Source organism: Chanodichthys erythropterus, chromosome 10 (genome assembly GCF_024489055.1).
Source record: "Chanodichthys erythropterus isolate Z2021 chromosome 10, ASM2448905v1, whole genome shotgun sequence".
NCBI classification, from domain to species: Eukaryota; Metazoa; Chordata; class Actinopteri; order Cypriniformes; family Xenocyprididae; genus Chanodichthys; species Chanodichthys erythropterus.
In genome coordinates this window covers 46746108-46758032 of record NC_090230.1, presented here as the reverse complement: position 1 = coordinate 46758032, position 11925 = coordinate 46746108, and the positions used below count along the sequence as shown (strand labels likewise).

The 11925-nt window shown below is 34.0% G+C and overlaps 2 protein-coding genes across 3 annotated transcripts; both read right to left on the bottom strand.

The window, feature by feature from the left end:
• Window positions 1-377: 377 nt before the first annotated feature.
• Window positions 378-5115, bottom strand: timm10b (translocase of inner mitochondrial membrane 10 homolog B (yeast)). The gene is made up of 3 exons (XM_067397955.1): window positions 4933-5115; window positions 4718-4813; window positions 378-1345 (listed from the first exon to the last, which is right to left on the bottom strand). The coding sequence occupies exons 1-3, from the start codon at window positions 4957-4959 to the stop codon at window positions 803-805; spliced, it is 666 nt and encodes a 221-aa protein (XP_067254056.1). The 5' UTR covers window positions 4960-5115; the 3' UTR covers window positions 378-802.
• An 805-nt stretch (window positions 5116-5920) lies between these two features.
• On the bottom strand, window positions 5921-10407 carry LOC137028753 (RNA-binding protein 25). Of its 2 annotated transcripts, none has more exons than XM_067397953.1 (6): window positions 10170-10407; window positions 9416-9529; window positions 9246-9309; window positions 9018-9085; window positions 8828-8901; window positions 5921-6326 (listed from the first exon to the last, which is right to left on the bottom strand). In XM_067397953.1, exons 1-6 carry the CDS (start codon window positions 10174-10176, stop codon window positions 5922-5924), a joined length of 732 nt encoding a protein of 243 aa, XP_067254054.1. In that variant the 5' UTR covers window positions 10177-10407; the 3' UTR covers window position 5921. The 2 variants fall into 2 exon arrangements, with proteins under 2 accessions (XP_067254054.1, XP_067254055.1); XM_067397954.1 differs by having other exon boundaries at window positions 9416-9435.
• Window positions 10408-11925: the final 1518 nt, after the last annotated feature.

Sequence of the window (11925 nt, the reverse complement as noted above, 5' to 3'; positions counted from 1 at the left end):
CCTGAAATAAAAAAAACTTCAATTCATTTTTTAGCTCGTTTACAAAGCAAAATTATTCATTTTCATTGTTTAACTCTATGCACTAAAATAACTAAAACTGATATAAAATTAATAATAACAAAAATTATATATGACAGAAACGCAACAAAATTACTAAAACTACAATGGAAACAGTAAATGTATTTAATGCATAAAATATTTTAAGCTGGTTGTGTGGTTGTCTCTAAAATGCTTATAATCACAAATTTGTTTCAATTACTTAAAATATATTTAAATAAAAAAAAAATGTTTTATATAAAAAAATAATTAATAAAATTCTAATTTACTAAAAGAAATATTCATCACTATCAGCATGATTTCAGTTATGTAATGATAAAGTAAAATTCTCATTACAAAGTTATCTATACGTGCAAATAATTATAAAACGTTCATATGATTATGTGACAAAATATGCCTTGTACATATAATTAGGGAAACAAACATTTTAGAAAAAATATTTCAGTGTGGACTTAATAAATCTGTATTTAGCTATCCTATTAATAAAAAATAAAGGCAAATGAATTATCTTCAGTTTTCACATGACGCATTTTATTAAAAGAGAGAGAGATCACATGTTAGCCAGCAGTACATAATTATTCAATGTTGTAATAGAGGTATTTAAATATTTATGAAGTCCATTCCACTGAAATTGCTCAACTGTCATAAAAGGCGTCTGTGATATTTGGCTAAGACTGAATATGCAACATAAACAACATCTCCTAGACCTATCATCTCTGCAATGTCTCTTTTCTGCACATCGCCATCAAGATGGAGTTTGAGGCGTCTGTCCTGCTGCAGACTGCGTTTCAAGGACTGATGTGGATGTTACACTGCTGGGCTTCAGATTGAGTTTATCCTCTTCACTTGATACGGGACCTACACCTATTTTAGGTACACTAGAAGATGTTGAGATCACTGCTGATTGTGCTACTAGTCCCTCTGACTGCATTTCTCCAAAAGCTGAGGCAATTGTCGATGATGATGTCTTAATATCTGATGGATTATTGAGAGATGAAGGTATCTGTGGGCTTTCAAGCATTGGTGTTGTGGTTAAGGGCATCCCCACCACTGGAGAGGATGTGGCTGGGATTCCCAGGGTTGATGGAGACACTGTTGAAGTGTCTGTGATGGCAGTGGATGGGTTTTCTAATGCCGCTGCAGCTTCAGCTTTAGCTACTTCTGCAGCCTTGCTCTCCATCTCCTGCATCCGCTTCTGCACCATCGCAGGCATCAACTGCACATATGTGCCCATTAAACGGTGATTGGTCCTGATTAATTTACCAGCACAACTGTCTGCACAGCGCTCCTGAAAAAAAAGGAGAAAAAAAGAATTAAAGAAAGGAGAAAAAGAATAAAAAATTGAATTTACCTCGGCATAATTGAATAACAAGAGTTGAGTACATGGAAATGACATACAGTGAGTCTCAAACTCCATTGTTTCCTCCTCCTTATATAAATCTCATTTGTTTAAAAGACCTCCGAAGAATCTCAACATAACACTGACTGTTACGTAACAGTCGGGATCATTAATATGTACGCCCCCAATATTTGCATATGCCAGCTCATGTTCAAGGCATTACACAAGCCAGTATTAACGTCTGGATGTGCACAACTGAATCATCAGACTAGGTAAGCAAGCAAGAACAATAGCGAAAAAATGGCAGATGGAGCAATATTAACTGACATGATCCATGATATCATGATATTTTTAGTGATATTTGTAAATTGTCTTTCTAAATGTTTCATTAGCATGTTGCTAATGTAGGCTACTGTTGGTTAAAGTTACCATCGTTTATTACTGTATTCGCAGAGACAAGAGCCGTCGCTATTTTCATTTTTAAACACTTGCAGTCTGTATAATTCATAAACACATCTTCATTCTTTATAAATCTCTCCAACAGTGTGTAATGTTAGCTTTAGCCACAGAGCACAGCCTCAAACTCATTCAGAATCAGTGTTGGTCACGTTGCTTTAAAAAAGTAATTAGTTATAGTTACTAGTTACTTCTCACAAATAGTAACGGAGTTAGTAACTGAGTTACATCATTATAAAAGTAACTAATTACCAGGGAAAGTAATTATTGCGTTACTTTAAAAAATAAAATAAAAATATGCCAAATAAATTGAATGCCCCCAATATTACATATAAGTCTAAGAATAAATTATTCTTGATGCGACTCCTGACTCATGATCCGCTCTTGCTCACGACATGAAATTTCTCTGTACTGTGTTGGTAGTCATTAAAGAAAACGTAGTTTCATATTTATGTTTAAATAGTCCTATGTTATGTTTTAAATCCATTTATTCGATTATGAAAAGTTAGTGAACAGCATGACTAAGATGCATCATAAGACGCGCAAATATATCGGGAGACATGGAGTGGGTCAGATAAGATTGACCACTTCATTAAGTTGCTTTGTAGAAAGCCTTTCTTTAAAGTGAATTTCGTTTTGTAAAAATTGTATCTTCATTTTAATCAATGTTTCATCTACCAATTGCTTTGATTTAATATATAACAAGCAAATATAGCAGACAATAAAATCATGACATGGAGGCGCGGACGCGATCACTGGCGCGTGAACTGGAGTGCGTCTCATTGGCTAAATGAACCGAAACTCAGAGGCTGCTTGCCTTGCAGACATGAGAAATATATCTATAGAATGCTTGAAATATCTACTTTAACGAAAATGAAGTTATTAAAAACGAAAAGAAAGAGGCTACTCTGATTATGTAGCCTAATCCGAATGAAATGTGCATTATCTCACTAGGCGCGTCCATATGAGAAGATTATCAGCAATGAGAATCAGCAATGTCAACTTCATCTTTGCAGCCGACACTGATTCAGAAATCATTACTTTATTAATAAACAATTAAAATGTCTCCTTACTGTTTTTGTCACACTCATAATCATTACTTTTGCCGGTTCTTTATGGCAATTATGCGTGCCATTGAGTGCTATATTGCCTTTATTATGTAAACGCTCCTTATTATGGTTTATTCTCTCCAGTATTTAAGAAATTTAATTAACATAAATGTGATTAGTCAACTAATAGCTTAAATGAACAACTACTAGTCGACTAGAAAAAAAAAAAAACTCATTTCACATATTTTCGATCAAGCATCAAAAAGGGTATTCTGGTTTGAGCTCGTGCTTCGCGCGCATGCTCTGACAGACACACACACAGCGCATTGTACATTATTATCAGTTTAAAATTATATTTGTGTATGACTTACCGCAGCACACACCAGAGAAAGAAACTTTGCAGGTCCTATGGCTGAGAGAGAGCTTACTCGGATGAAAACCACTTCAGTGAGCTCAATTATAGTAACGCAGCATTTTTTTTGTCAGTAACGGTAACGGCGTTGTAACGGGAGAAAAAGTAATCCGTTTGATTACTCGTTACTAAAAAAAGTAACGGCGTTAGTAACCGTTTATTTATAACGCCATTATTCCCATCACTGTTCAGAATCAAATGTAAACATCCAAATAAATACCATACTTAGACGATTAGACATGCTGCATGATGAACACTTTGTAAAAATCCATTTTGAGGGTTATATTAGCTGTGTGAACTTTGTTTATGCACTATTTAAGGTAAGCGTGAGCTCTGTGGGCGGGGAGCACGAGATTTAAAGGGGCCGCGCAGCCTGAATCGGCACATATTTAATGATGCCCCAAAATAGGCAGTTAAAAAACTGAATAAAAAAAAAAAAAAATCTAAGGGGTATTTTGAGCTGAAACTTTACAGACACATTCAGGGAACACCTTAGACTTATATTACATTTTTTTAAAAGACGTTCTATGGCACCTTTAAAGGGATGTACCAAAACATTTCACCCAAAAATGAAAATTCTGTCATCATTTACACCTCCTCAAGTTGTTCCAAACCTGTATGATTTTTTTTTTTGTTCTGCTGTACACAAAGGAATATATTTGGAAGAATTTTTGTAACCAAGCCATTGACTACCATAGTATTTTTCCCCCCTACTATTGTAGTCAATGAGGAGCGAGATTTGCTTGGGTACAAAAATTCTTCCAAATATCTTCCTTGAATATGGAAGGTGTAGAGTTTTGAACTGCGAGAGGGGTTACACTTTGAGTAAGGAAGACAGTCTGGCGGAGGCTAGATATTTTACTGTATAACTTGTTAAATATGGACATTTTTCTTGTACAAACGTTTCACTGTCTGACAGAAGTTTGACATTTTACTTTATAACATGTTAAATATGGATATTTTTCATCGCTTCACTTCAGAAGGCCTTTAGATAAGCTTGGATAAGTCAGGATATTTATTATAACTCAGACCGTGTTCAGCAGAAAGAAGAAAGTCATATACATCTTAGGATGGCTTGAGGGTGAGTAAAGCTTGGGGTTATTTTTATTTTAAAGTGAACTAATCCTTTAAGCATAAAAGGCTTCTTGTTCTATTATCAAAATATGAACTATTTTAGTGCTGTCCTGATTTACTTTTCTTTTCCTGCTCATGAGTCTTATCTCAAATTTTGCTTCTTTTCGTTTTGTGACTGATGATGTTGTTATGTTCTCTAAATTAATGATATGAATGAATGATCTCTCATATTCCCAATACACACCAATTAAGGTATTTTTAAAAACATTTCATATATCAAAAGCTATTTTGTATTAAAACCCAAAGTAGACTAAATCATATTTGCCTCACCTCATCCATTGTCAGATTTCTGTAGTTGAAATTGCTTGTGCATCGCTGGAAGCAGATTTCCGTCATGCGATTGTAAACGAGGAGGAAGTCCCGCAACTAGATCACAAAAACAGTACAATAAAATCATAAACATATACAAGCATACAACAAAATTAAACATATAGCCAAAAACAATTGTCACATTCACAAATACGTGAAAGGACTTTTATACTTACATTTCGTAGCTGACCGTCGGGATCCATGACAAAATTGTTGACAGTATATGTCAAGAGAAACGTCTATATAAGTGCAAATATATTACAACTGAAAGAGATTAAAATAAGAAACGACATACAAGAGCGATCGCATGACTTTCAGCAGCGCGCGGCCATGTTTATAATCACGTGACTAAAGGAGCAATACGTCATGATTAGTTGCGGCGGAAGTTTGCAAGAAATCCTCATCACCACTGTAGCGAGTTTGTGCTGCTGCATTTTTCCTGTTTTTGATGTCGGTACGTGAAGTGAGCAAAAACACTTAAACCAAAATGATTTCCTTTTTTATTTACAAAGGTAGCTAACAAGTGTAAGCTTTCAGCTTTCACTAGCTTTCAGAATCTTTCTGCTATTTCTTGACAGTTTATAGCAAAGTGAGATTTTTATGGTAATTATATGGTAAAAGTTATGGTATTTTATGGTAAATTTTTACATCTTCAGACATTCTTAAAAGCTTTCAAAGAAAAAAAAAAGTCAGATACAAAAATAAAGTCACAAAAATCAAGAAATACATTACATCTCTATGAATAACAGCTATTATATGTTAAACAGTCCTTTTTTTGTGCGTAGGTACATCAAATTACTCGAGTCATCAATCAGTCTTTGCACAAACAGACTTTTATTGGTTGTCCTCAAAATCTAAAAGATAGCAAGAAACAAGCAGATTAAATATTTTAACATATTCTTAATATATGTAGAACAATATAACAGACCAACAGTGTAAGCCTTCAAAGGCAAGAAACAAGAAAGCACATTTAAGATGGTAAACTCATTTAAATGTGTCTTGATTGGATGCATCCTCAGAACAGACAGCTGCTCTCCTTTGCATGCTTTTGCACAGACAGAAATGCTAATTTGGCGTGTAACCCATGTCTGTTGACAGCACCACCCCACAGTATCCTGTGTTTCATCTTTTATGATGCTAAAGGTTTTTTTTAACTCTCAAAATGTTAACTGTCCTGTTCTAGACTTTGTCTTGATCTACCGAGGGAGTGATCATAGCCTTCGTGCAAATTTCTGCGCATGTCGAACTCCCTCTCTGCATTATCATCTCTTTCCATTTCCATCATTCTTTCTCTCTCCCTCTCTCTCTCCCTCTCCCTCTCTTCTGCCTCCAGGGCTACTTGATGACTGTTGAGGTAGATACTGTGACGTGAAACCATGAGGCTGCTGCTCCGAGACGGGAGGGTGACATCAGCCTCGTTATCCTCGTCCATGCAATTCTGCTGGGATGCGGGTTGTGGATGCGTCTGGGCCTGGTGAGCTTGTTGCTGTTTTTGGTATTTTCTCTTTTTCTTACGCTTCTTATTGACAGTCAGATCCAGAGAGGCGTAGGACACGTCCCCCTGCTGGACCTGTGAGAAAATGACATACCTATGCTGTATTTTCATGATCTAACACATTTAATGCAGTGGAAAAAAATTACTTACTGTACCTTGCCTCATTTTGGCATTCAGGTTAAATTGCATCATAACAAAGGACATCAAAAGAATTTAGCAATAGGTTGCGCAATACTGGTAAAAAAAGCTTTCTCTAAGTCTCTTATCATAACTGCGTTATGATATCTTGCATCTCTGATTTTAGTTTTGAAATAGTGTAAAACAGTGTAAAATTGTGTTTTAAAGTCAGCATGAAACAGAAGTTCCAGTTGTCTTTTCTTCCCAATTGTGATGTATATCCAAGTGAAATGGCTTCCTGAACATAAAAAAAAAGGAGGGCAGGACATTTTTTTCCATAGAGTGCAACAGTGCCCGTCCACTTTTTCGTTATTCATTACTCCCATAGGGATTTATTTTTTCCCAAAGGTTTTTTTTTTTATAGCATTTTAAGCCACAAACCAAGCCAGCTAGCTACGGAGTGAACCAACAATGCAAACTTTGATTTGAAGCAAAAAGTTTTTGAAAATCAAACAAAAATACAAAGGTACTTAACTTTAGTGAGAGAAAGAACTACAATCCCATGAAGCCCTACGGACAGCATAATCAAATTAAAAAAGATGGAGAAATATAAAACTACTAATCTATTTAAAAGAACTCATGCATATATATATTTAAATATTTTAGTATTTTGAAAGCATAGGGTCTCGATTATGTCATTTGTGACGCTTCATGGGAGTGGGAGGAGCTAAAGCACTCTTCTGGCTCATTTTGCTTGTAGCAACTCTCTGATTGGTGGAATTTTCTGTACAGAATCATGGGTAATGTAGTTTTTCACCATGAATTCCACTGTTAAACATGATTATTTTAAACTGAAATAATGCAGGCTAACGGCTTCAACAGAGGCAAATACTATCTATTACTATCTATTGTCTTTAAAGGTTTATACATTTTTACTTCCTGAACCCGACTGTTGCACTCTTTTGGGAACTGATTGGATCATTGTCGCCCTTATATCGATGCACAGCATCAGTTTTTGATGAAAGATTATGAGGACACATGAATTAAAAAAAGGATATGCACGAATAAATCATTTATAATAAACACTGCAATATTCCATTAAAAAATATGAATTGTCAATTTTGATATTTAACTTATCAAAAGGCTCAATATCTTGCAGAAGCATCTATATTGCCGCTTAAACCCGAACATTTAGCTAGCGAGCTATTAATGTGGCATTACAATGAAGCCTTTGACACACATACTGCAGAAGAGTGGTCTGAGAACTCTGACCACAGCTGGGCTCATTAAAAGACCTACTGCTACACACGTGTCTTTTTTCTGTAAAATGCGTGGGAGTGCGTGCCTAAAATAGTTATCGTGTGTACATTCTCACGCAGCCTCTGTGAATGTTTTGATATGTAATAATAAGCTTCGGACCATTGAAGTGATTATGAAAAATGTCACACAACGCAGTACCGCTGCTGTCTAATTTTGAGTGTCTTTTTTCAATGTTGAAAATACTTACAACGCATGCAATAAGCAGCAGATATTACTTAAGAAGTATATTATTTAATAGTTGCTGCATAAAACAAGATAAAAATAACAATAAATAATAAAAATACCCAAATATAAAACCCACATTTTAAATGTTACAATACTGTTAAGAGTTTAATGTGCAATTTGTTACTGGTTGGCTATCTAATAACCAACCGTAGCCAGCTGACCAACTAATAATCAAATAAACAAATAAATAGATGGATAAATACATAAATATAAATAAATGCATAAGTAAAAATAAATAAATAAAGGGCAGGAGCATCACTTTGGATGGATTTTTGCACGTTTTTCATAAAAACACAGATGAAGCATAGAGAAGATCCATTCTACGGCTAATGGGTGAATACCTTGTTTTTAAAAGATATTTCACGCATACTAAAATAAAGTAGTGGCCAAAAGTGATGTCCGGCATAGGACAATTGACTTTTTATTTTTTAATATTATTAAAAATTAGTTAAAGATTTGTAAACATATTGTGTAGTTGTGCTTGAAATCATTTTGCCGGACATTTTTTTTGGCCATGATTTCATACAAAGAAATTATGAACACATGCAAAAACAAGAGAGAACCAATGAAATAACAATGGCTGATTGTTGTAGTCAAAGTATGCTTTTTACTGTTTTTTGTTTTTCTATGCATTTTTGTTTTGCATGTTTTATTTCATTTATTGCAAAATGAAACCTGTAGCTGTAGTTTGCCTTTTTTTTGGCCAGATAATTTTATCAGATAAATGCCTTAACCAGGTTTAGTGATTTGTTCTTCCCTCATATTTAAAATATATTTATGTAATTTAAATTATACTCATTTTGATGGATTCAGTCAACTTGTAGTGTCATTAAAAACAAATATGGACATCACTTTTGGCCACTACTGTAGATCAAATAACAGCAATTTCCATGTAATTTGTTGGAAGACCATACCTTTAATCCCTGCTTTAATGTGCTTGCCTGTGACATTTGTTCATAGCACACCTCCGGAGACATTTCGAAAGCTCCTGAACAAGCATTAAATGCATAGCAATGTCATCATGACAGCTTAATTATGAGCAATAAATAGCAGACATACTTTGGATTACTTAAAGGGATTGGTGCATTTGTGAGCTAAACATACCTCCTCCATCTATACAGATATTCCCATAAATAGGATTTTCCTGTCTTTCCATCTCGTCATCCTCAAACCTGCACAACACATAACCAAAATGTATTTACATGATTCATAGGGTTGTGGATGTGGAAAAAGGATTATAACATGTTAAAGCATTTTTTCTTTTCTTTTTTCTTTTTGTCAGAATACACACATAAAAGATGACCTTAATTCAAACAATGTGCAGATCATCACCTGTAAGACTGAAGTGAATCTCGACGTAATGGCTCCTCTCCATAATCAAACATGTTTTCATTAGCTGATTAAAAAAAGATACAGTTTGTAACTGTGAACTAAAGTTGTTATACATTTTGTAAAATGCATATTTTTATATGTTCTTTAAAAGTCAAATGTGTGAAGCATACCTGCAGAGTTTCTTTCCTTTCTTCTTAATAAATAGAATGCAACATTTAAACACACAGATATCATCAGTGCAATAGATATCAGACCAATAGCCACATATGCAGTTGTGCATGAATCTAAATAGAGAGAGTTAAATGACAGATCATGATTTGATGAATATTGGATTAGCTTCACATTAACTTCACATTATCTAAAACGTATATTAAAAAGTTTTTTAATCATTTAAATTCTTAAACCTTTATATAAATATTTTAAATATTTTAATATTTACATAAAATTTCTTTAGACAGATTTAATCTCAAATAGTGTATAAGCACAAATCATTCTTGTAAGATGTTTGAGTTTCCGGATAACACTGAAGTGAAGAATTTTTATAAATCTACTAATATTATCATTATCAGCTATCATTAATGCACTTCTCTAATCTGGATCAATTTACAAATTTGTATTATTAATCCCTGTTTAGTGAAGATCATTTGCTGTATTATTCAAAAGAAGGTTTAATATATCAGGGTTTAATTTCAATTAATAACTCTTCTAAGCCTTAAGAACAAAAAACAAAAAAAAACAAAACTGAGAACTATAAAGAAAACATGCAAAAATACAATTAAAAAAACAAAATGCAGTTTTATCCTGACATTATACAATAACCTCTACTAAGACAATGAAACAGCTTTCATTTAAACACAATGTGTTAGAAATGCCTTCAGCAGCGAACATTCACATACAGAAGTAATAAAGCATTTGTCCTCTTACCTGACATCCTGATTTTTTAGGGTCAAATGTCCGATAAAGCCTTGTCTGTTAAAACCTTTCACCTGTACGTGAGCATGTTCAACAAGAAGTGCTCCAGAGTTGTGCTATTTTTATCGTCTTTAGACGTTTTCGGTTACAAACAGGAAACGTGGCGGCTACCTTATTCGTTGCAAACATACACATCACAAGAGACACACACTGAGTCTACATTGTGTAGTGTCATAAACCACTCACTGTTGTTGAAATGTACATTGAAAGCATTTAATCCATATGGTTATTACTGTATTTATTCAAACAAATGATGTATAAAATGCTTTTAAATGCTTTTCTTAAAATTTGCATTTGAAAGTTTCCTTATCGCTTGTTGCATTTTGTAAAATTTGTAAAATCAGTTAAATTTGATCTCTGATTTTTATTAAATATTGTATTGCTCATACATTTCTAATAATTTTGTTGTTTTTTTTGTAAGCAAAATCTTGCTGTTATTTTAAAAAGTAGGTGAAAAGTAATGATTCTAAGAGGGCCGTTTGGGATTCAAAACATTGAGTGGGCTGAGTCCCCACCAATATTTAGATTAGCGGGTGATCAATATGGGTTTTTCAATGGCCAGTTCTTATTTTAACTTTGGTCACCCCTATCTTGAATAATTGGTTAAATCCTCGAAATTAAGTTAAAATGTAGTTGTAAAGCAATCAGTGTTATTCTTATTTGTACAAAGTAATGTGTAACAAATCCCTGCATTTACAAATTATAGTATAGAACTAAAATATTGATACAATGTCGAAGACAAATTACAAACACTTACAAACGTAACTGCTCTTATAATTACTTTTTATAATATTCATAATATAAAAAAAGTTATTAGAGTGCTATTTTTCAAAAGAAGCACTATAGTGAACTCAACTTTCACACACTGTACTTGATTCAGTGATTCAACAGTAAATATATATATATTATTAGTATTATTATTATTTTTCTCATTCATCATTGGAAAAATACTCAACATAATGAAGTACAATAATATATTGGATGCATGATTATACAGTGCAGGATACAGGTGATCTAAACACTGAAACAATCAATCCTTTTTTCTGAATTTTCCATTTCCGACCACAATAGCGAGAGCAGGAAACGTCCTTCTGCGTGAACGTGTCGCTTCTGTTGTAGCAAAGAACCACAATGCACAAAACTGTACAAAAAGCATCTCTGTGCTCTCTCTCTCACTCTCTCTCTCTTGTTTTCTCTCTGTTTAAACACATGAACACTCTCTATCAGGTATATGCCTCTGTTCATTGATCAGAAATGCCTTTCGTTTCCATCTTCTCCCTCAGTGAATGAAGGCTTTTTCTCAGGGCTAAACTGCATTTTAAAATGCAGAACTTTGTGTAAGCAGCGTAAACAGAACCAGAAATGCAGCCTAAGTTGCTTTACGCACCATATAAACAAACACCATCTGTGCTGTTATTGCAAGTTATGATAAATGGTGACCAGTGTTGGCTTTTGTTTTTGTAGATTAGACCTGTAAGGTGAAGGATACATACTGTCTCTGTTGGTCACTGTCTGATGTGGTTTTGGCAGTTGGTTTGTCTCGACTATCTGAGGTGTAAACTGAGGTTTTATGGGGCCTGAAACAATGCTAGCCTTTGCATTGTTAACAGAACATTCAGCCACAACATGAGGTCAACATTAATATGCAGGCTTTATTTCAAAGGTATCTGATTCTGATAGCACTCGCTTTTATCCTTTGCATGTATTG